Raw genomic sequence first — 24360 nt, 5'->3', positions numbered from 1 at the left:
ATAATCCATTTTATGGTTAAATTTTACAATTGGGACCCTTCTTTTGCCTTTAAAAGCTCATATTTTAGAATTATAGATTCCTCCATCGCGATACTATCGATAGTGCGGGCGCTGCCATCTTTCTTTCTTTCACCGTCATTCCTAAATGCCTACAAACAGCAGCGCACTCCCATAGTAGCGGAGACGCAGAGCGACCGCTATTAAAGAACGCGCCCATGGAGCAGTCACCAATTATGCCGAAAAGTCCGTTGTTCGCAGCCAGTCCATTGCTCGAGTCACGTAACGGCCAAACAGAAAGTCCGTTGTTCACAGCGTCCGTTATATGAGGCACCACTGTATTTTAAATTAGGACCAGCTGCATACTATAATAATTAAGCCTGTGGTCTCAGCTTAGCTATCAGTCAACAGCAGATCTAATAAATCTTTGTACAATTACTTCTTAAAATATGCTTTTGTGATAATCAGAATCTTCTTCTGTCCTGATAATGCACCTCAGAATATTTTGAAGTTGCCAACATATGGTACAAAGTAAAATTGCCCAGATAATCCGAGATAAAATTTTAGTTACTGTAATATTAAAATTATTATAGATATGTTCTTAAAGACACTTTTTAATATTTAAGCTTCTCAACTGTTTTGGAATCATAACATAAAACTTCACCAACTGCTTCTGATTTGCATTTATTTGATAACACAAATGTTTTCAAATAAATGCAAATACAGGCTTTCTTCCGGTTATGATTTTGTTCTGCTGAATGTGTTTTCCATTTTTTCAGAATCATTTGTATAAAAACAAATGATGGAATGGAACAATGATGGAATGTTTTGTTTCTGGTTGAGAATTACTAAGAGAAAAGATCATAAAAGATCTTTTCTCTTAGTAATTCTCAACCAGAAACAAAACATTCCATCATTGTCCTCCCAATCATAAAGCTCTCTTCTGCACTCAGATGGTCATTTTGAAGCTTGTTATGTTAATTATGGCTGAGGCTCCTTCAGGATTGTCGTGTTGTTCCCTTATCCAAAATAACATCACCACCTGGGAATTGTTAACAGTGTTCAATCCTCTTCATTTTTTTTGTGTCTTAGGAACCTGTGACATTAGAAACGTGTTCAGAAACATTAAAATTCATTACCACACAATTTTATTGTACTTATGTTGTATTGGTTTCTGTTCTTATATCAATTTTATTCTTCTCTCTAATAATTGGCAAATACAATATATTTACCAGTCATACTGCTTTTCCTTCTTCCTGGAAATATAAAAGAAGGTCTAGTTGAAGAGATTCTGTGTCCTAGATTTTCCAATGCTCTCTAACAGGACACACAGCATTATGGCATAGAAACAAATACAGTAATATTTATTTTTTAATTTGGATAATCCAGTTTCTCACCTGCTTAAAAATTTATATGGAAGTTGATGGATTAGCACAAATTCCTTACTGACAAAAATCAACAACTTCTCTTCATTTTCATCAAACTCCAACAATACATCAATACTGATTTCAACCAAAAGATAATCAGACTTCATCCTGGCTGGATATCAAGGTTGTCCTAATGCTACATTTTAATAGTTGTGGAATTACTACATTCATTGCAAAACTAAAATCACAGCTTTTTCCACACTCCATTCATCAATTCTTGCAATCTCAAATTGACAATTGAGTTGTGAAAACTTCAATATTTTGTCTAAAAACTAATTAAAACTTGAAACACCATTTAGATACAAAGAAACTACCATCTAGCCAAACTGGAAAACTAGCCAAAGTCAAATGAACAAAATGTTTCCAATAAAGTCTTATTTTTGTCTTTCTTAACAAGTAGCTTGAGTTTTCTTTCTTTTCAAATATAGTATTTTGAAAATAAACTTGTTGAAATTCAGAACTGTGAAACATTGAAATAATGTAAAAATCTCATGTAAAAGAAAAACACCATGGGCGTGCATGTAGAAGCTTACTGTGCATCCACTTAAACATCTATCTGGGAGCAAAAGAGATCTTTCTGGTATTGCACGAATGTATGTATATGTGATGCATGCTTGTTCCAGCAATGAAATAACTAAAAGAAATCAATTTAAGACAATTTAGCATAAATTACAAATCTCTGATTTTTAAAGGATAAAGACAACATTGCAGAATTCATGCAAAAAAAAAGGAGCTTTAGTTTGTTAGAGAATGTGTTTGAAATAACTGCCTTCATGGCAAAGACACAAATAATCAAGTGTGACATTATATGGGTGGCAAGTAGCACTTCCATTGTCACCATTTCGCATGCATATTGTATGTCTCTCTCTAGTTTGCCAATGTTGCATAGTACCATTATGTACAAATCATATGCAAATGATTTTGGGTAATCCTGTGATAAAAATCCAGAAGGGTTGGTCCTGGAGAATGGACCTTGGAATGGGACAGAATCAGCCCATCTGGCAATTGTCAGACTGCCTGTGAGCCACTGATGCAACATTGTCAAGGAACAAGGCAATGTGCCATCTCACCAGAACCTAATCCAATGCAGTCGAGCTAGTGGCAAGTCATCAAGCAATCATATTTTGAACATTCAGATATCAATCTCTGTTTAATTAACTTTTCCAAAAATGAATGGACCAGTAAATATACATTGTTATCTATCACCTATGCAAATTTCATGAATTATTTTTGCTGTGAATATTTATTATAATGTGTTATTAATTAGCTAATTAATTGTGCAATTGTATTTTTATGAGAATTTTTTAATCAAATTAATTAAATTGTTCTAAACTTCTATTTGACCAATTTGACATCGGTAAAATTTTTAAAAATGCTATTGGATGTTTTCTATGACATCAGTAGGTTTTTTGTTTTTTTATTCAGTAGAATTTTTTTTCCATACTTTTTTTTTGGGTCCCGCCGTATTTCAATAGCATAAAAATCGAAAATTTTGTGTTATATTTGAATAGATGTGGTTAACTAGTTCCCCTCCTGCTTTAAACTGATCTTCCCGAGACATACAAGAATATCCTGGGAAAGCAGTCACCAGCTGTTCTCAAGCTCAACCCATTTGTAAACAATGTAGACTGCATGTGTGAATTTTCACATGCTGTCAAATGAAAGAACAACAATCCTTGCAGCTATATTTATCACAAAAAGCAGCTTTTTAAGATTATTTTTAATTTTTTATACAGTTTTGCTATATAAACAATTTTTGGGGGTATTTATTTCGCAGCAATTTTTTTGGCTGTCAGATTTGCTTTTAAGTGAAAATAATTATTTAATATTAAAAATAAAAAAATGACATGCTTCTCAATCAACACAAGTAAGTCTTAGGCATCAGTTTAGATATTTCCAAGGCATTTGACAATAGGGTTTATACAAAAACCAACTTTTTAAAACACCAGTTTTCGAAACTCAACTTTTCTACGAAACTGATTTTCAAATTTTTACTCAAAAGAAGGAAATAAGAGATATTTACAACATGCCAATTCCAAGCTAGACATTTAGGTAAAATGCACTCTGTGTCACATACATTGATCTGCCTGGTAATAAATGTTGTGATAGTTGTGACTCCATTCCAGGAAAACAATGATTCATCAATCCATAAAATGTACCAAGTTGCAACTTGCAGTGCCATAGATTTAATATTGTGTTGCATCACTTGAATCAACATGCAGCATCTTTTGCATGTCATGTCAGTTACAGATGGCAATGGAATTGGTGCATGTTGTGGCGATATAATATATCTGGTGTATTTGTATTTGCTAAAGTCCACACCTAATTTAATCTAACCAATGCTGGAAAGATCATTTTTTCCCCTGGATAGATGTTTAAGTGGATACCCTGTATATGTTTTATAGAATGTCACATCATTAGTATTTTCATAATATAGTAATAATTATAACAATAGCAATAAAAATTTCTAAAAGAACAAACAATTTGAAATTTTTACCGAGAGCAAATCTGATGGATCAAGGTTTATTTGTTCTCCAGAGAGTTGATTATATAACCAATTTAATTCATTGTCAACATGATCAAGATGTTCTGTAAATGAACTTCTGAAAATAGAAATAGCTTTCATAAGTCAAAATATAAGTATTCATAATTTTAAAAGACCTAAGAAGTTTTCAATAATAAAATTTTGTTTGAGATATTAAAATTATAATATAAATATGATAATTAACAATTATTCAACTTCCAATAAACAACTTACATAAAATCTCAAAAACCTGACAAATTAGTCCAGCAGTTGTTGAAATTATCACCTTTCTAATGCTTTCCACCTACTCTTAAGATCATCACAGGAAATTAAATTACTGGAATGCTCAATTAATTACAGCAAAATTTTAAAAATGTATTTGATTTGAATGAACATTTCAGTATTCAAATTTCCAGATGAAGACCTCCAGAGTAGGTCAAAAATTTAGAAAGCTGATAATTTTGACAACTGCTGGACTAATTTGTCAGGTTCGTAAGATTTTATGTAATAGATATGATAATTTTTATTTCTTTAAAAAGAAAACCTACTTTGATAAATTTTCTATTTTAGGAATAGATTCTAAACTTGATGCAGCTACTTCTTCACTTTTGGCAATCTCCGTACTCTTATTCGGCATCACTTTTGTTTCGGAAGGAAGACTGTCTGCAATTTTGACATTGTCGATCAACGTATCACCAGAAGCCATTGAGGGAGACTCAGATAGCATCTTTTGATCGGCATTTGTTTTTTTTGTCACCAAGTTCTCAGGATGCAATATTTCCAAAAGTTGAGAATCTACTTGATTTGGATTAATTAGACTGTCACTAAAAAAAATAGCAAAACAGTAAATGACAAAAGTAAAAGTAATTAAACAACAGTTAATAATAAATTGTCCTTCAACAAAATTATTTACATTAATCTATTTATTCTAGAGTAGAGTAAAATAAAAAAAATCAAAATCAATATTCACTGAGATATCGTAAAGGTTTGCAAGACTTAAATGTCAAAATTTACAGGTTAAAATTTTCTAAGTCACAACATAATTTAGGGTGAATAAAAACACCTCAATATCTGAATGATTACACAGGTCTGCAAGTAAAAAACTGCATGGGATTTTTATACATTTTCTTATAGATTTCAACTTGGTAAAAACCAAAAAAATATCAAAAAAAATTCCATCTTGTCAATTTTTTTTTTGTTACACTCAAGTATTTGTTTGTATTTAGCATAAAATTCCTAGTTAACTTAAAATTTAGTTTCTTTTTTCTTTATTTAAAAAATGGCCTTAAAATAGAGACTTCTCACATTAATTCTATCAATTATAGCTGAACTTGGCAATAAATAAATAAAAATGTCAATGGTTGAAGAGAATAGTGGTAGGGGAAGGTGGGTTAAGTAGCTTTAGCATTAGGAGGAAGGTCACATGATCATGTAGAAACAGATTAAAAGTTAATAGTGAATAATATTACTGGTGAGATTGAGCATGTTTCGACATGTTATCCAGAATACTAGGAATAAATATAAACAACCTGCTGTTGGATTAGATCATGTTTCAACAAGCTAAATAAGTTTAATATCTCGCTGGCCATCTAATGCCACATTCAGTTTATATCCAGCATTCGAACGCTACTGTGCTTGTATTTTTATTCCAGACACCTCCTCACAATTTTGTCAGAATGGCCTAGGTGGTATGATATTCGGTGAGACGACCATCCATCTTCTCTCAACCTGATGATCCTTCCCCTCTCAAACTTGGTTAATTGTTCATACGGTCTTCAATTGTGATGTAAAGGCATCTCTAGTGATGCAGTGTCCCTCTGCAGCAAATAAACTACAAACAAGATGCCTCTGCATGCTTTTTTTATAGACCAAGCTGGACACAGTTTAACACCCTCTGCTAGCATTACACAAAGAAGCCATCATGCTAAAACTTTAATGATTTTCATATTTACTTGAGTCTTATCTGCATGCTAAGTTTCACAGCGATATGACAACTCCTTCTTGGTGTGCTTTTTATGGCAATGAGTATACATGAAGACTATTTTTATAGGAAAGATACTAATAAGAAATTAAATTAAAATTAATAATGATGAATACCAAGAATATTTAATTTTTAAATTAAAGATTTTCCAGAAATTAATAATACAAAAATTAAAACACAAATTCAGTTAAATAATTTCATTTTGTCATGAGAAAGATATTAATATCTTAATGAATCTATGCTACACATCCACAAGAGCCGAATTATCGGGCTAGAGTTGGCTATAATAAATAAATAATTAATAAGACAATTTGGCACTAGAGCTCGGCGTTAGGCGCCATCTCTTACTAAACTTAATAATTATAATTAAATTAAATAAATAATTTTAATAATTTGGAACTGGAGGAAAAGAAATCGGCCCGAAGCGGGACTTGAACCCGCAACTTCTGCGGTAGCGTAACTGGTAACGTGTCTGCACGGATAGCAGAAGTTGCGGGTTCGAGTCCCGCTTCGGGCCGATTTCTTTTCCTCCAGTTCCAAATTATTAAAATTATTTATTTAATTTAATTATAATTATTAAGTTTAGTAAGAGATGGCGCCTAACGCCGAGCTCTAGTGCCAAATTGTCTTATTAATTATTTATTTATTATAGCCAACTCTAGCCCGATAATTCGGCTCTTGTGGATGTGTAGCTTTGTAACGGGTTAGTCGTTATTTATTTATAATGAATCTATAAATGTACAAATTTTATAAATCCCGAAGATGTTCTTACAGCATTGACTATTTGAGTGTAAGGAATTATCAATTGTATATAATGAATTTAATTGCTTTTGAGTAATATGAATAGAATCATGGATCATATTTACTTTTTAATCAATAAAAGTTGTTCTAGTACTTCCATCTTTACATTACATAATCTGTTAAGTAAGATTTTTGTAAAACTTTCCATCTTCCAGGGATATGTTACTCTTAAAGAGATTAAAAAAAACTAATGAATGATGGTGTGAGGAGAGTTTGTGTGGGGTGTGTGTGTGTGTGTGTGTGTGTGTGTGTGTGTGTGTGTGTGTGTGTGTGTGTGTGTGTAAACAACAATTTCAAATTTATAACTTACAATAAAACCTAATATAATATATTATAGTTAGTAGTATATAGATATATAAATTTACGTACGGTGACTGTAGTGGTTCCAATATATTTAACTCTTCTAATGTTGCTGTAGGATTCACATTAGTATCAAAAATTGAAGACATTGCACTATCTACAAATTCAACAGAACTTTCAGCATTTTTGGTCTGCGATGACGAAGAACAAGAAGCTTCGTTTGTCGGAGAAGAAAGTAGATTTTCATTGTCTAAGTGATCGGTGACATCTCGAATAGTAAGACACTGCTTTTCCTTTTAAGTTAAAAATAAAAATTAAAACTACGAAAATGTAACAAAATTTTGTACTGTAATATGTTATTTAATTCAACAATCACTGCTAATTTTATTAAAATTTATCAACTTAAATGAGATAATGTACATATTTTATATTAAATATTTCTGTTAGCATTTTTACCAAATATAAACAAAATCTATAAATTTTAAAAATTATAAGAATTTAAACTTAATCATATTTTGTTCTTTTTTATCTCAGCCAGTGTTAAAAGCACAAAATTGCATGCATGTCCCAAACAAATCAATCCAGACATGCCTCACTTAACAATCAAGACTTGGAGCTGGCACATCATTTTAAGTTTTTTTAGTTTTTTACCAGCTTCATAGTCATTTATAATAATCATTTTCATCTCAAGGTTGATAGTCTTCCTTCAACCCTTGGTACTTCCTCTAGGAGAAATCATGCTCTTTCTTTTCACTGGCATCTTGTAACTATGGGATGCATAATAGAATACACTTATAAACAAAATATGTAGCCTTGAAGATTGCAAGTGCTTCATGTATTAAATACTGACCAACTGCAAGAATGAGACTCACACTGAGAAAGGGGATTCCCCACACTGGAGAGCTGGTTGTAAATCTGAGTGCAAACAGGTAGGGCATTAAGTGAGACATGACCATATTTCCAAATTTAGTCTTCCAATTAAATGAAATGCAAAACTTATTCTATTGGATAGTAGTTTTAAGCTGTGGACAAACAAAGTAATTCTAGTTGACAAAATAATAATAATAATAATAATGTAGTTATTTTATTAACATTATAAATTAAAATGAATATGTAAGATTAAAAAAAACAAAATTTTTTTTTTACTGTACCCAAATTGTTGTAAGTTTTGCAGAATTAATTCAAATTCTGGCCAAACACATTAAACTGTAGAGCATTCATAATAGTATAACATTAACTTTCTAATAGGAATTTAAAAAACTGTTATTCAATATTGTCTTAAATAATCCATATATAAACACCATATGTCCTTGCTTCTAAGATAAAATCTGATTTCAAATTCACGATAAAAAGTTTTTACTCCAAAAATACTTGTAAGAATTCAATTTTATTAAGTAACAAGTTAAAAAAATAATAGAAAGTTACAATAGAACAATAAAAGTTAGTAATGTCATTAAACAAGTAATGTCTCTTAAAGTGCATATTTTAAATATTATTTTGTTGCTGAAGTTTAAATTAAATGCTTGTTAATGGTGATGTTCACTTGAATTAATGTGAACACCAAATAGAGTATATAAAAACACCTACTGTACTACCGATTAAGACATCATTGCCTCTCTTTTATCCATTTTTGTTAATCTAAAGTAAAGTGTATCTTAGAATTGAGAAATTAATTTCATAAGTTTTAACATATCTTAATATCTACATGCCTTTCTTACCAACACAAATTTATTTAAAAATTAACATTTTTCAAATATTTTAATCTGTCATTGTCATGCTTAAATCTAGGAATGCATGTGCAACTTTCTGGTCACAAGTATGAAACATCATAAAGAAAATTTCAAAAAAATCCAGGACAAAATATATTTATATAAAATACATTTTAAAAATACAAAATATTAAAGACTAATATGAATAAATTATTCTTGTCATCCTCTTCGTCATCACAGGAACTGATTTACATAAACATAGGCAGGGAAAGTAGCCTAAAAGAAAAGTCAACTTCAACAGTGTGGATCATGTTCCTGTGACAATGAAAGAGGATGACAAAGAATAATTTATTTCTATTAGTCTTTAATATTTTGTATTTTTACAATGTATTTTATATAAAAATGAAACAGTTTTTAATACGAATGTGCACATAGGCTGCCAAATAATTGCAACAATTAAAAAGATGCAACCAGACCTATTTTTAGCCTAAGAATATACATGCAATTTTCTTTTGTGCCTATACAAATTCTTTGTCTCATCTGAGGGGGTCTGCTTTTCTTGCAGCATATGGTGCATTAAAAGTGTATAGTTTCTAATAATAAAATAAGTCAAAATTCTACATCCTAAAATGTAGAACTTAGAATCAACCATATGCAATATTTAAAAATAACAAAAAGTTAACAAATACAGCTTTTTTACTTAGATATTGCAAATGATAAATACATATAAAATCACAATTAACTTATATATATATTTTGAGTCTAAACTTTAACACTTTAATATGTAATGATGTCAATACAGCATTCTTTATGCATTGAATGTTACTTTTTACATCAGTCTAATTAATAGTTTCTTTCTTGACTAAGCTTAAAAATTTCAAACAGTTCTATGTACTTGGCTAGGATCAGATCTTTTGTGTTTTTATCATGGTTGCTCTGTTTCACAATATTGTATTTTCACATAGCAAATGCAACAATAGCTAAGATGTAGTCCTCTCTTTATTCACTACTATCACATTGTAGATCTTTAAAAGTTAAAATTAAAGAAGTACCCTTGACAGAACCTGTGAATTCCTGCTGGCTATTGTTCCACTCATTTTTCTTTGTCTTTCCTGAATATCTGATTTTTAAATGTAACTTAGTTGTATACTATGTTGCTAGTTCCTCAGAACAATACAGTATATATATACAAGGTGGTTTGTCAGTTTTATATAGATATCAATTTTTATGACTTTATATATATTATACAGTATGAATAGTGTAATCTGAATGAGATGATTTAAAAATGCTTTGGTATCAGTTCTAGTGGCATCAAACATTATCTAGGCCTCTGGCATGACCTCTTTTGTGTGCTCAAGAGAATTCATATTGGGTGCATAATTCTTTTAACGTGGTTTCTAACATTTGCAGATTAATTTTTCTGAATTCTTCAGAGATTATCATCCTCAAGTCATCCAGACTTTTAGGTCATCGTGTATAGGCAATATTCTTCACAAACTCCCACAGAAAACTGTCAATTTAATTTTTAAATATAGTACAATTAATTCTAAGTTCTATATTTTAGAATTTGAAATTCTGATTTACTTTATTCTTAGAAAGTACTGTATATATTTGCAATGCGTCACATGCTGAAGTTAAGCAGACCACTCCCAAATGAGGCACAAAAAAATGTGTAAAACCCAATGATTGAATAAGATATTCAAAAATGTTAATTTTAAATAAATCTGTATTAGTAAAATTAATATATTTTCTTGAAATTCAAAATAAACTTGAGTAAATAACTGGTTATTTATATAATATTACTTTCTCAGCAGTTAAAGAATACATCATAGGGAAACTATGATAGGGTAGATGTACCAGTTCTGGCCAAAAAACAAATTTAACTAAAAATATAATCACAAATGAAACAAACTTTTATTGTTAACTGTGTGAACAGTTAGCAATAAAAGTTTGTTTCATTGGACAGATTTGAATATGTGGTGATTATATTTTTAAGTTAAATTTGTTTTCTGGCCAGAACTAGTACACTGGTCAAAACTGGTACATCTACCCTAATTGGTCAAATTTTGACTCTCCAGGAATCCAAAAATGTAAAACAACTCTTACAAAATTCTGTGTCTGTTTGTCTGTGTTGTGTGCACACAATGGGTAGCTCTTTTATATTTTATCTCAGGAACCACAGGAACTTTGGTTCATATCATCCTGAGATATAATGCAAATTTTGAAGCTTGGCAGGGTTATTTCTATACACGCAGCATTGATGCTATTAATTAAATTTGGTAATTAAAAGTTGAGAGGTGGGTAGATAGAGGGAGGGTCATGTGTCATATCTCAAGTAAAGTGAAACTTAATAAGGTTTTACTCGTTACTGCCATATACATTTTTTTAGAAACACACTCCTACCACCAAAAATAAGCATCTATCTTTTTAATAAAATCTCCTAACAGACAGCACTGCACACAACTTTACCTCTGTAAATTACAAGTGCCAGAAAATCAAGCAAGAGCTCTTGCCAACTTGTTTTTCCTCTTTTATGTTCCCAGACAAAGCTCCTACATTAATAAAAAAATTGAACTGAAGATATTTTATTAGTACTTACTGGTAAGTTATCATCTCTCTTTTGCTTTTTCTGAGATACTAATTGATCATCATCAACTTCTTTTCCTTCCTGAATCATCAATGGCAAGCTTCTTTTGACAATTTTTCTCCTGTTGGAAGTTGGTTGTATTACAGTCAGTAGAAACTGGATTAGCTATAAAAATAAATGGCAATGTCAATTTCCAATTTTAAACCAAAATATACCATCACACTAACATATTTTATGATACAACAGACTTTTGTTAAAACTAATATCATAAAAAGAAAGTTCACAATTACTCAGGGGTGTGGATTATTCATGCATGATATATATACATCACACAAAGCCTGATATAAGCCACCTATCTAACACTTGGTTCATTAAAGGCTAATGTTGCAAAAGTATAAGTTTTCAGACTAGCTCAAAAATATCTTTTATGATATAATTATTAGCCTAATATCATAGTGTTTATTTGGAAATAATAGTTTTACATATATACATTAATAAAACTCCAAATTAACATAAAAGTGAAAGTGAAATATTAACAAAGGTAAGAGAGAAACTGGAATTTCATGTTCAAATCACATACCTTTCTATATTCTAGAAAATAAAGCTTTATTTAGCTAATACTTTTGGCTTCTTTGCTAAAAACATCCTTGAGTTACACCCACACAGAAGAGAATGTTTGTTAAAACATATCTTCAAAAACTAAACATTATGTAATAGAACATGTATGTTTAAAAAGGAGAATGTAAAATGTACATTGAAACAGACAAATATAATGTTTCAGTGCCATGGCTCTTTTTCTTTAGTATTGTATATTAATGAATGTTATCTGAATATTTGAATTGTTATGTTGAATTTGTTTGAATTGTTGTATTTGAAAATGTTCCATTGTTGAATACACATTGAAACAAATGTTCTCCTCTTTAGATATACATATTTTATTTCAAAATGATTGATTTTCGAAAATAAGTTCTAAGCAACATTCACTTCTGTATGATGTAATCAAACAGGTTGAAGTTAGTTTAGATTAGTTATACAAAATTTGATTTGTCAGGACAGAAAGGTGTTTGTATATGATTTGAGTCAAATTGTCAAAATAAAAGAAATTGTTTTCAGTAACTAAATGCAAAGCTTCCCTTATGTGTAGAAGTGTAGAATTTAGACATTGATTAGGAATGTGTTGGCTAATATGATCGCAACAAAGAGAGGAACCGAGCAATATCATAAAACGACAGCAATTTTGGGTATAATCAAATGACATTGATCAAAAGAATGTAATAGGCTTTGGCTTTGTTTTCTGTTGTATAAGCTACAGTTTATACAACAGAAAACAAAGTATAATAGGTTCTTTTGCATGTGGTCTTCAGTCTCCAATGACAAAGCAATTACATAGAGGAAATTAGAGTGGAATGAAAAAAAGAGATGTCTTAATAGTCCATTGTACTTTGTGGGCTTTTGCCTCAAAAATCTCAGGCAGACAATATTAAAGAAGGTTGACATCTAGTCCCGGGTGAAGGTAGCAGATCAGCAAAAAGATAATCCCTTTTGCCTTGTTGGAGTACAGAGAAGGATCTGTGGCAAGGCAGATTGAATGCAACTGCGACAAGAAATTTTATGCTCAAGCAAGAAAGTCTTGTTTACAAGTCACAAACTGCAAATTAATAATGCAAAAAATAGAATATAGCACTTTTAAGCTTTGTTTCCACATCACAGAATGTTTCGTATATCTCATTTAATGCATATTAAATGAGATACAGTAGAGCATTGTTTATCCAAATCAATTGGGGACTGGGGTTGTTCAGATAACTTATTTTTTGGATAACTGATTATGTATGAAAAAATATATTAACTTATCACATGCTGAAATTTCTCTCTATTGTGTGTCACTATGTGTTGAATTTTTGTCGATGTTAAGTCTAGCCTAACGTAAATTCTTTAAAATAATAATTGTGGTTATTGTATCGTTAAAAATTATTTCTTTATTTTGTACAAACAAAATAAATATATTGAAAAATATAAAAACAAAAAAATTGAATTTTGGAAGTTAATCTAGTATCAAAAACCTTTGATTCAGCACGACACAGTCTGACTGGAATGCTTTCAGTTAACCGACATTTTGGTTGATCAGTTTTCGGATAAATGACACACTACTGTATTTTCTTATTAAAGATTGCAGCATTACTTCTTGCTGCCTGCAGATGGCTTTGCTTGGTCAGCCATATTCAGCAAATGAAATCAACAAGGTAGCTAAGGAGACAAATTCCGACTTTTTGACAATTTTCAACAATTTGTTGAAAATTATATATATATATATTGATACTAAGTAATTTGCTACTAGAGGTAGACATTAGGCATCATCTCTTATCTAAATTAACAATTATAATTTTTAAATAATTTATGAACTAATTTAGAATCATTTTCTTCTAGATGATTCTAAATTATTTAATAAATTAGTTAAAAGTATATATCAAACCAAGTTATGCTCCTCTGTACATTCCATCATGGTCTAATGACCCTTACAAGTGTAAACTTTCTGCATTCAGAGCACTGCTTGGAAGAGCCTTTTTGTATTATTCCAATATGCAGAACGGCTTAAAAGAAATTAGTAGAATTAAAGAAATCGCAACAACTTTAAGGATATAAAACATCCACTACAGAAGAGCTCATCAGGAGTTATGAAGAAAAAAACGATGAGTCTCCAAAAATCAACAACAGAATCAATAAACTCACAATACAACAAATGATTGGGAGACACCATAAATAAGTTGGCAACTTACAAAAATTCAAGGATAGTTTACAAAAGAGCTCTTAATATTTACAACTTACTGAGGAATGATAAAAGACAAACTAAGGAAAAAACAACAAACTGGAGTATACAAAATACCTTATGAAAATCAACAGATCCAAAAAGATTACATTGAAGTCACAAAAAGAAACTTTATGGTACAACTCACTAAACACAAGTACAATGTATAAAAAGGCCACAATAATACAATTTTAGCAGCAATGTCACAAGAGAAAGGTTCTGTTATAAAGTACAAGGAAGCAAACATTATTAAAACAGTATGTTCTCTAACAATCGCTATGAATATGAAAAAAAAAAAAAATATACAATATCAAGGAGAAGTGCCTTAAATGCAAACACATTACCTACAGCTTGGAAATATATCATTGAACAAAGATTAGGACATGAAAACCCCAAAATATGTTCCCCCTACAAATCATATTTGACTTTTATGTTAAACTTTCATAGTTTTTGTTTTTCTTAATTCCATTTTTATTTGTATTTTGTTAGCCTTATATATGTATTAAGTTTATATTTATTTATTGTTAAGCTTATATTTTTGTAACTTATTTAATTTGTTTAACTTTAAATTTGTATTTAGACTACTTCAAAAGTTAAAATTTAAATGGCATGTTCTATTTGAGAAACATTTTCTAAAATGGATTTAAAAACCTGATGATGGCCTATGGCAGTAGGCTGAAAACATTGGTTAATAAAATTCTCTCAGCAAATGCTTAGGTGTTGTACTAAGTTTGTAATCTATATCTTCTGAGTTCTTCCAAACTACATTCAGACCATTGTATCAATTAAAAGTAGATTTAATTATAAATATAAAATCTATTATAACGGAATAGAAGTAGAAAGGAAGTGGCAAGTCCAGAGAGATCTATGCCATCAAACTGTGATTCAAGTTGTGATATTCTTAAACTACCACAGGAAGTTTGGACAAATTTTATGAAAAATAATCTTACCTGTATTATTTGCTTCACCTGCATTACAAATATCTTATGATTTAATATTTAAACAATTTATATTAATTAAATTATTCATTTAAAATATCCTAATTCATTAAAATTCCCTTGTATTATTCTCATTATCATGTATAAATGATGCCACAAATGGCATACAGCTTCGCTATTCCAAATGATAAAAAAAAAAAAGCTTAAAAAATTATCCACACATTTAATTTTGTGGATTTATGTATTAATTATCAGTTATTTAAATGTATGCTCATTGCCATAAAAATTAGCACACCAAGGAGGAGTTGTCAGAATCTAACAAAATTGTACATGTGTGAGTATAATGTGACAAACAATGTGAAAAACAAATGATATAAGTAAGTGATTACAAAATGAAAGCAAAAAAATCATGTATTGCACAAAAAACTACAAACAAAAGGAGGTTCTAGTATCCTGTTGGATCACCTCTTGCGTGAATACATGATGTGATATAGGCAAACATAGAGGCATGCAGGTGCCATATTGTGTCCTGCATCATCTTGATTCTCAGTTGCTGCAAGTGGTCCTCTAGTTTGGCCAAATTCCTAGGCCAGCGATTCTCAACCTTCTTAGCTCCGCAACCCCCCAAATAATAAATATAAATAAAATTAATACTTTGCAACCCCCCACCCAAAGAAATAACAGTAAGCCTTACTATTACTAATTGAATTTTGACTGTAATTATAAATGGAAATTTTTAAAAATATTATATAATCACATTGCACTAATTTTATACATTAAGAAAATACCAACAGTATAAAATATGTAATACAACTATTCCTATTATTTTATGTCGCTGCATTTATAGTGACGGGTATGAACATGCATGTATGACGTGTATATACATGGAGCAATTTACAAGTTCCAACTTGATGTGTACTGTACATGCTCTTTGTAATTTGACCCACGTATGGAGAAAATTTTAAATGAAAAACAAATGCAACCATCAAATTAATTTCTTTTCTTTACATGTGTACTTTATTGTAAGTAAAATGTTTATAAGTTTATAATAAATGATTTTTCTCATAAAGTGATTTCGTTATTGTCTTGCGACCCCCCAGGTTAAGAAACACTATCCTAGGCTGTTCAACCTGGCATCCCAGACAAGTTTGATCAACAACAGATCAGAGAACAGGGCAGGCTGGGGAAGTGTGGCAATGTGGCAGAGGAGGTTCTGTGACACCCTTGCTGTGTGTGCTCGAGCACTGTCCTGTTAAAAAATGAATGTTGGAAGCCCTGCCACAAGAGGCAACACATGTGGCTATAGGATGTCGCTGGGCTGTCACGGTCCCTTGGATCACTACTACAGTGGTAAATAAAACTTTACAGACAAGCAAAAATCCCACCTGAACAACTAACTTAATTAAAATTATTAGTTCAATCATGTTCATATGCTTTAAAAAAGTAAATCAATAGGTTTATACAATAATGAAAGGATAGCAATGACAGACTTCAATGCCACCCCACAAGCAAGAGAACTTCACAATCTACAAGGAATTTAAATTTTAGACATACAATCAAATTGTTCATTAGTCTTGAAGTTTGTAAGTCAAATATTCAGTAGGGTAACATTTTGTAAGTTAAACATAGGTAGGGTAGTTCATGTAAATACTTTTTAAAGTGATAAATTTTTATATTCTTGATGATGAACTTATATCAATAAATAAATTCAAAATATTATAAACATGGTTATGTGACTTTGTCACTTTTTTAATACAAATCAAATACATTTCAGTATGAAGTGGGTTATTTACACAATTTTTAATATACTATACACCAGGGATGAGCAACCTCTTTCTATGTAAGGGCTGCATTTCAAAACATTTGAACTGACATGGGTCACATACAAGAGAAAAGAGGGGGAAAAATGCCAGTAAATCATAATTATTTATTCATATATAATTATAAATTAGCATAGGTATACTTAATTTAGCTTCTGGAACTGACGTGAACAGAATATATCGAAAATATTTGGTTAAATATTAGTCACTGCTAGTTTTAAATTAGTTTTTATGTGAGTCTGTTAGCTGGTTTCTTGTTTTAATTTTTACTAAATTCATTGTGGGAAAAACTATTCACATACATAAGTTGTAGAAAATAACATTTGAATTTTTGCTGACTATTCCTTAAGCTGGGAAATTGATATATTTATTCATATTTCATGTGACACTGGCTGCAGGTTGCCCATCTGTTGTACACCTTCATTTGATTAAACATTATATTTACATTTAAATATATTGCTGGCCATAAAAAATGCAACACTAAGAAGCAAGAGATATCAAAGCCAAATGTCTAAAAATACATAGTATATGTTACAAGAATGAAACCATTAATATGAGTTGATTAGACTTCCAGAGTATGAATTATTCAGAATCGCATGTAGCCACAGTAGACAGCAATAACTACTGCTCATTTTGGCAATAACAGAATGAGATGCCAAATGTGTGCTTAAGTAATGTTGGTCCTTACATATTTGACATGTAGCCAAAGCTGTTCTGTAGTAGCAGCCAGTGGTGTCTGGTATGCTAGCTGTTGAGAGTTCATTTACTAAATGTGGTGTATGGAGAACAAATCCAGTGAATGCACTGGCCAAGGAAGAAGCAAAACATGGTGGCTATCCAGGAACTACTGGACATTGAGTACCAAATGTGGTTGCTCACTGTTGTATTGGTAAATGGCACAAGAGAGGCTCTCAAGGTAAAGTACCACCACAGGCTCCAATACTGTTTTTTTGTGGTTTTAGGCTCTTTACCACTCAGAGAGCACAAAAAGGCCAGAGTGATATTTTTAGACGGGTGTCTGTGCTGGTTAGTAGGTGGTGTCCCAAAGAGGGCTCATCACTGTCCCATATAGGGCTCATAAGAAAAAACTGGTTCCTTGTGAGGGCTCATAGATTTTATTCTGTGTGTTATGTGTTTATGTAGTGCTTATTACTTACCAGTTTTAATAATAAATACAATAATAATAGTTGTATAGGAAAGTTGCAGATTGCATGTTGTAACCGAACCAAAACCTAACCTGTCTTCTGGATTAATCAAAGCTACTGAGGAAGAAAGAGTAGCAGCGAGTAATTCAATGATAACAAAGTCCAGCAATTTTGAATAGTAATTTTAAGAGGAAGAAGTAAAATACTCCATTGGAGTAAGAGCTTACTGCCTTCCGGGAGGACTTTAGAGGGGAGCTGGCTCCCATTTGGGCAAAAAGGCGGAGGAACCTGAGAAAACTCCTTCCAGCAAGCTGGGAAAAGCTTACATAGTAATTTTAATGAATGGTTGTAATAACATGGTGCTGGGGCTCCAATACTTTCTTTATGTAATGCTAGCTGGACATGGCAAAGCATTACGTATGCCTCATTGAGCCTATCATCTTAGTACCATCAGAAACATTCACACATCATGGTGTTTCATACTGAAGTGGAATTCTTCTAAAATAAATGATGTAACCCCATTTGCCTATCTAAAAATGATGTTCCTGATACCATTGCAGTTTTAAATGCCTATGTTGTAGTTAATGGCAACCAAAGCAATGAGCACCTATAAAAAAAAATACCACACTGCTACTGACTAAATCTAATACTGGTTGATGTGTAAAACTAAACTGTCGAGCTAAGGTGTTTAAAATGGCTATATGATCACTTAAAGCCACATGCACATGTCCATCCTGCTATTCATTAGTGACAGAACCATAAAGAACTTTCACATCCAAGTTTGTTCTGTTCCTTTTCTACTCACCGACACCATTTTCTCATCAACCCTGCCACATTCCATCAAATGCAAGCACTGATTTCTCAAAAGGATAATCTAAAATCTTTCCCATAATCTCAGTTCTTCCCCAATCAAAGCCTGAAACTTTATCATACAGTTTGCTGCTCTTCAATGGGGCATACTTAATTATTTCTGTAAGCAAAAACTGTAATGTACAATTTGCATGTTTCCTATGTTCTAATCAACTTGTAAATTTTGGGTCTATTTGATATAATCTTCTTGGTGTTGCATTTTTTATGACCAGCAGTGTAAACAATAAGTATATTGTAGGAAAATATAATGTACTCAATAATATATATACTTTAGCAACTATTTGTTGTTGTTTTGCATGCTTCTGTCTAAGAAAGGCAATTTCTCTCCATAATGCTTCATTTTCTTGTGTCATGGCTGAGAGTAAGGAATTGACACTCTCTTGTCTAACTTGAAGTACTTTTACATCATTAAGTATATCTTGAATGGTGTCAGAACTATTACTGATTGTCTCTCCCGATTTCATATTCGAAGACTATAAAAACAAAGAAAAAAAACATGCTATAATACATACTTACAAACATAGGTGTAAAATATATATAAAACTTACAGATGTTTTCCTTTTTATATACGAAAGTAGTTCTTTTCTTTGTTTTGTAAAACATGGATGATAAAATTCTATTTCATCATTTTCTTTCTTCAAACTAGACCTTGTTACATTGGTTACTTTCCGAAATCCATCTATCAACAAAACAATATACTTAGTAAGATGCATCCACATTAGTAAAAATTTGCATTGTATCTGGCAAAAAGTTTTGTGCATGCAAACAAATTTTCACAAGTGTTGACATGCATGTCACACAGAAATGCACACAAGAATTTTTGCCACATTCAAGATATGTGATCCATTCACTGTTGGTTTTTGGAAAGACATCAGAAAGATTTATTTGTGCCACACCCATATTTGAGTGAGGACACTTAAGAGATTTTGGCACGTAGACACTTAGTTTTCATGATAGTGACTGGAGTTGGTGTTATACTACTGTGAGATGCCCATGTTTTTCTTACTCTTGTATCAAAAGTAACACATTATCTTAATCAGCATAATTTACAAAACTAAACAATTGACAAAAACAACAAAAAAAGAGAAGAAATGTACAGCAGTCTTTTAATATCTCTCAATTAAAAGTAACAAACATGAACAAATTACCACATATGATTCGAGTGCTGCCACACAACGCAAAAATTTTTGTGGAAATAAATTCAAATTTGCAGGGAAAATATTTGTGTCAAATTCTACATTCAATGCACAATGCAAATTTTTACTATTGTGTGTTGTGTGGCAGCACTCAAATCATATGTGGTAATTTATTCATGTTTGTTACTTTTAATTGACAGATATTAAAAGACTGCTGTACATTTCTTCTCTTTTTTTGTTGTTTTTACAATTTAAACAAAACAATAATTTTTTTTATTGAAAAATTGATTATAATGTGTTTGGCACATGTGCTATAATGTTTATATGCAATTCTTATTGAAATTTTTTAAGAAGAAAATCTCTGTTTTTATATTTCATACAAAATAATTCAATATTGAACACAAATTCTTAAAAATTCAATATTTTTAACCTTAATTTTCATCACTTTTCTCTGCAACTTCATAACTTAAATTTTGAAATATGTTATTATATATATAACATTTGATTATATATATATATATATATAATCATATTTTTATTTTTTTACTTTAACAAAGCTATGTACAGTAAGACCCTGCTTAATGTTGATTTGATATAATGCGGTCTGCTCGAAACCTAAAAAAAATCTCAAAATTTATGCCAATTCAAATTAACGGCATTTCGTTGATTCATAAAAAATACGATTATTCCCAAACACGAACCAACCAGCAAAAGATGGCAATTCGTCATAGTGATGTACTTTCCTTACATCTATGTTTGTTTGGTGCAATTTTGAAAAAAATAGATCATCATGCATGTCATAGGCAATATTGACTTTGCTTGGCAAGAATTAACTGATAAATGCATGAACAAAATGTGGAAGAAGTTATGGCTTAAGGTATCCAAGAATTCTCAATGAGAAGAGTCTATCATTGACCAAACTCTCAACCTAATCGATAAAGCAAGACTAGATGTAGCCAAGCAGGATATTGAGGTGGTTTCTGGTGAGAGCCTTCAAGAACTGGCAGAACAAGGAATTCATGTAGAACTGGAAAATAGTGATTCTGAAAACAAAGAACCCAAAGAATATCTCTACAGATTTCCTTAGTAAGTTTGGTAATGATAACCAAAATCGTCGATCAAATTGTAGTGAATGATCCAAATTTTGAAAAAAGTGCAAAAGCAAGCTGAAGTGTTTTGGATGCGATCTCCTGCTACCAAGATTTGCTTAAGAAAAGAAAAAGAAAGCAACAAATGATACTAGATGATTTCATTGCAAAAAAATTAAGAATTTCAGAAGAGCCAGAACCTTCATCACAAACTGAACTTCATATTTCTGTGTATATGTTTGTGTGTTATTTAACATATATTATTATGCAAATTAATTTAAAAATAACTTAAAATTAAAGTAAAATCTGTTTACTTTTGGTCAAGTGTTCCACTTTCCCTATTTACTCTGTGTTAAAATGACTTTGTTTAATGCTGTTTCATTTAGCACTTTGTCATATAGGAATGTATCCCCTGCATTAAGTGGGATCTTACTGTAATTGAAACATTTTTCATGATTAAAGTTATAGTTATGAAGTTGCAGAGAACAGTGATGAAAAATAAAGTTAACATTGAATTCTTAACTTTATATATATATAAAACTTATATAATACGTACGCATGTGTGTGCGTGTGTGTGTATTATATATAAGAAGCATAAAATGCCATAGCAAATGCCAAAAAACAAACTTTTCAAGCAAGGTAAAAAATGCTTTCTAGTGAATGAATTCAATTTTACAATAAAATGGTAAAAAACTCGCTAGATTACAAATTCTCTATAATATCAAAATGATGTAAATGTAAGCTGTAATGTTTTAAGTGCCAAAAGTCATGACTTTTATTTTGACACTAACATTATAGTTTCACTCAAATAAATTCAACTCCAAAATACAGCCACTTACACTACCAATACCACCACAATATTTTTTGCAGCAAAAAATATTTTGTTTAGAATTCAATTCTTCAATAAAATGTATTTAGAGAAAAATGGCATTTACAACATTATGGAATTGCATGCCTCTATATATATATATATATTATTAACATAATAACTGTCTGGATAATCCAACATTACTATAATTTTATGAGCTTATCTGTGTTCCGATGTCAATTTAAAAACAGGTACAGGTTATGCAACAATGCAAGTTATCTGCCAATTTTCACTTACAATTATAAACTTGTCCAATAGCTTTTTGACAAGACTATATCTTGTTTATAGTCTGCATCTTTCTTTAAAATCGTAGAAAATAATAAAAGTTAACTCACGCCAAAGTTGCATATACTTCTGATAAGTAGCACTGAGTTCAGCGTTAACGTAGATTCTTCTTTTTATTGCAAGTACTTTCGACGAAAAATTACGATCGTCGTCTTCAGGCGAATGTGGAAAGAACAAATTTGAAAGAGGCACGATTGACGGTGCATGCGCCGACAAGCGCACACGTAGCGTGTGTGCTTTTCAGCGCATGCACCGTCAATCGTGCCGATTTAAAATCTCCTTCGAACCGGCGAAGTTACCGAACGCTAAAAGAATACATTATTTTTAAAAATTTGCCAACGAAAATCTTCCGTTATCGGTTTGGAACGTTCGGCACGTGCCTCTTTCAAATTTGTTCTTTCCACATTCGCCTGAAGATGACGATCGTAATTTTTCGTCGAAAGTACTTGCAATAAAAAAAAGGAAGAATCTACGTTAACGCTGAACTCAGTGCTACTTATCAGAAGTATATTCTTTAAAATCATACTGCCTGCTGTCTTATCAGCTTACAGGTATGAAGGAGTACATGTTAGGAGTTGAAATTTGGCACAGAGTATTAGGTGCCCAAATCATGCGCACATAAAAAAAAACCAAACTTGGAGGTAGTCGGGGGACCAAGAACTGAAACACAATAAAATACAAAATGGCGACACTTTCTACAAACAGGCAGTAGTGCAAGATTTGCACATGCGTTGCTCGTTGGTAAGTTGGAAATACGAATATTGTGAAATTGAATTTTGACAAATGAATCTTTGAAAAAAACCCATTTACCTGTCCCGTGTTATTCCCCACATATTTCTGGTTGCCACGTGCTAACCTTGATCGATTGACCAGATATATCTCATTTCATCATTGGAATTTTTGAAACTAGATGGCACGTCGTTATAATTTTATATTAAAACTAACTTCCAAAATAGAATTATTTTTTCTTTTTTACATTTATTAATATATATATATTTTGTTTGTACAAAATAAAAAAATAATTGCGAACGATACAATAGCCACCATTATTTTTTTCAAAAATGGGAAATTTTCACATTGACAAAAATTCAACCTGGGGCATCATGCAACAGAGAAATTTCAACATTCAATAGGTTAATTTCAATGAAAATGCATCGTGGAAGACCTCGTGGCTGTGGCCGGTGAAGTTTGAATGATTGCCCTCAAAACCAGTGATACCAAAGATGATTGGAGAAAGAGAACAAGACCCGCCGTGAGAGTCAAAGTGATCCTGCTTAGTAGTGAATTTCCAAGACATAGTCTTGTCCCAAATATGGCCTTGCCGTTTTACTTGTTCTGTTTAAATTCACCAAAAGTATCTTAAGAAAATATGAAAACTTTTAAACTAACACTTCTCCCACACTGGGTTGTATAAACAAAAATTAAATACCTTCTAAAACCGATAACCGGCGTGAAATATTTTCAAAATGGCGAACGTTTTCGCTGCTTCTCCTGGGCTCTTCCTCAGGCCAATTCTTTTTGCTGGAACTGGATTCGATAATCAAACAGCATAAATAAATGGAACGTGTTCCGTATTTAAAAGATCGAGTACGTGCGGCAACCACATGCCGTTCTAAACATTTAAATTTCTTTTATTCCGTTGGGAAAACGATGCGTGCATCTTATGATAATTACGTGTGACGTTTACCGATTTACGACCTTTCTTCCAATAAAAATTGCCAAGCAGTGGAGAGATTCATTTCTTCTTTGAAATTGATGCATGTTGTTGTGCGACCGGCCTTGTAAATTTCTCTCTCTTCCAAAGTTCTCAGATGTTCTTGATGTTGGGTGGTGCGGATCACTTTTGCCTCATTAAAAATCGGTGTTATATCCGGGTTTGCTGCATACGTGGACAATGCCGTTGTGTATTTATGGTGGGTAATGTTGGATTTATGCTCCTTTATTCTAGTGCATAGTGGGCGTTTAGTGGATCCTATGTACAGTAATTGTTTCTGCCAAGGGATACTATATACTCCCGGAAGTCTATACGGGTTATGTGCGTCTTTTCCGTTTCTCAATAGGCTGTATATGGAAGGGTTTCT

At 31.4% G+C, this 24360-nt stretch overlaps 1 protein-coding gene across 2 annotated transcripts in view; it reads right to left on the bottom strand.

The window, feature by feature from the left end:
* LOC136990499 (heat shock factor protein-like) overlaps positions 1–24360 on the bottom strand; it is a 43701-nt gene that overhangs the window by 5604 nt on the left and 13737 nt on the right. For both annotated transcript variants that reach the window (XM_067288893.1, XM_067288894.1), the window contains exons 3-8: positions 19451–19581; positions 19172–19375; positions 11339–11491; positions 7100–7323; positions 4497–4772; positions 3922–4027 (exon numbers count right to left, since the gene is read on the bottom strand). In XM_067288893.1, the coding sequence (XP_067144994.1) occupies positions 3922–4027; positions 4497–4772; positions 7100–7323; positions 11339–11491; positions 19172–19375; positions 19451–19581 (1094 nt within the window). The remainder of the gene's footprint in view (positions 1–3921; positions 4028–4496; positions 4773–7099; positions 7324–11338; positions 11492–19171; positions 19376–19450; positions 19582–24360) is intronic.

The sequence above is a fragment of the Centruroides vittatus genome, unplaced genomic scaffold, assembly GCF_030686945.1.
Source record: "Centruroides vittatus isolate TY-2023 unplaced genomic scaffold, ASM3068694v2 scaffold_944, whole genome shotgun sequence".
NCBI lineage: Eukaryota > Metazoa > Arthropoda > Arachnida > Scorpiones > Buthidae > Centruroides > Centruroides vittatus.
Note: the sequence above shows the minus strand (reverse complement) of the source record. Positions and strands in the feature narration are given on the sequence as shown.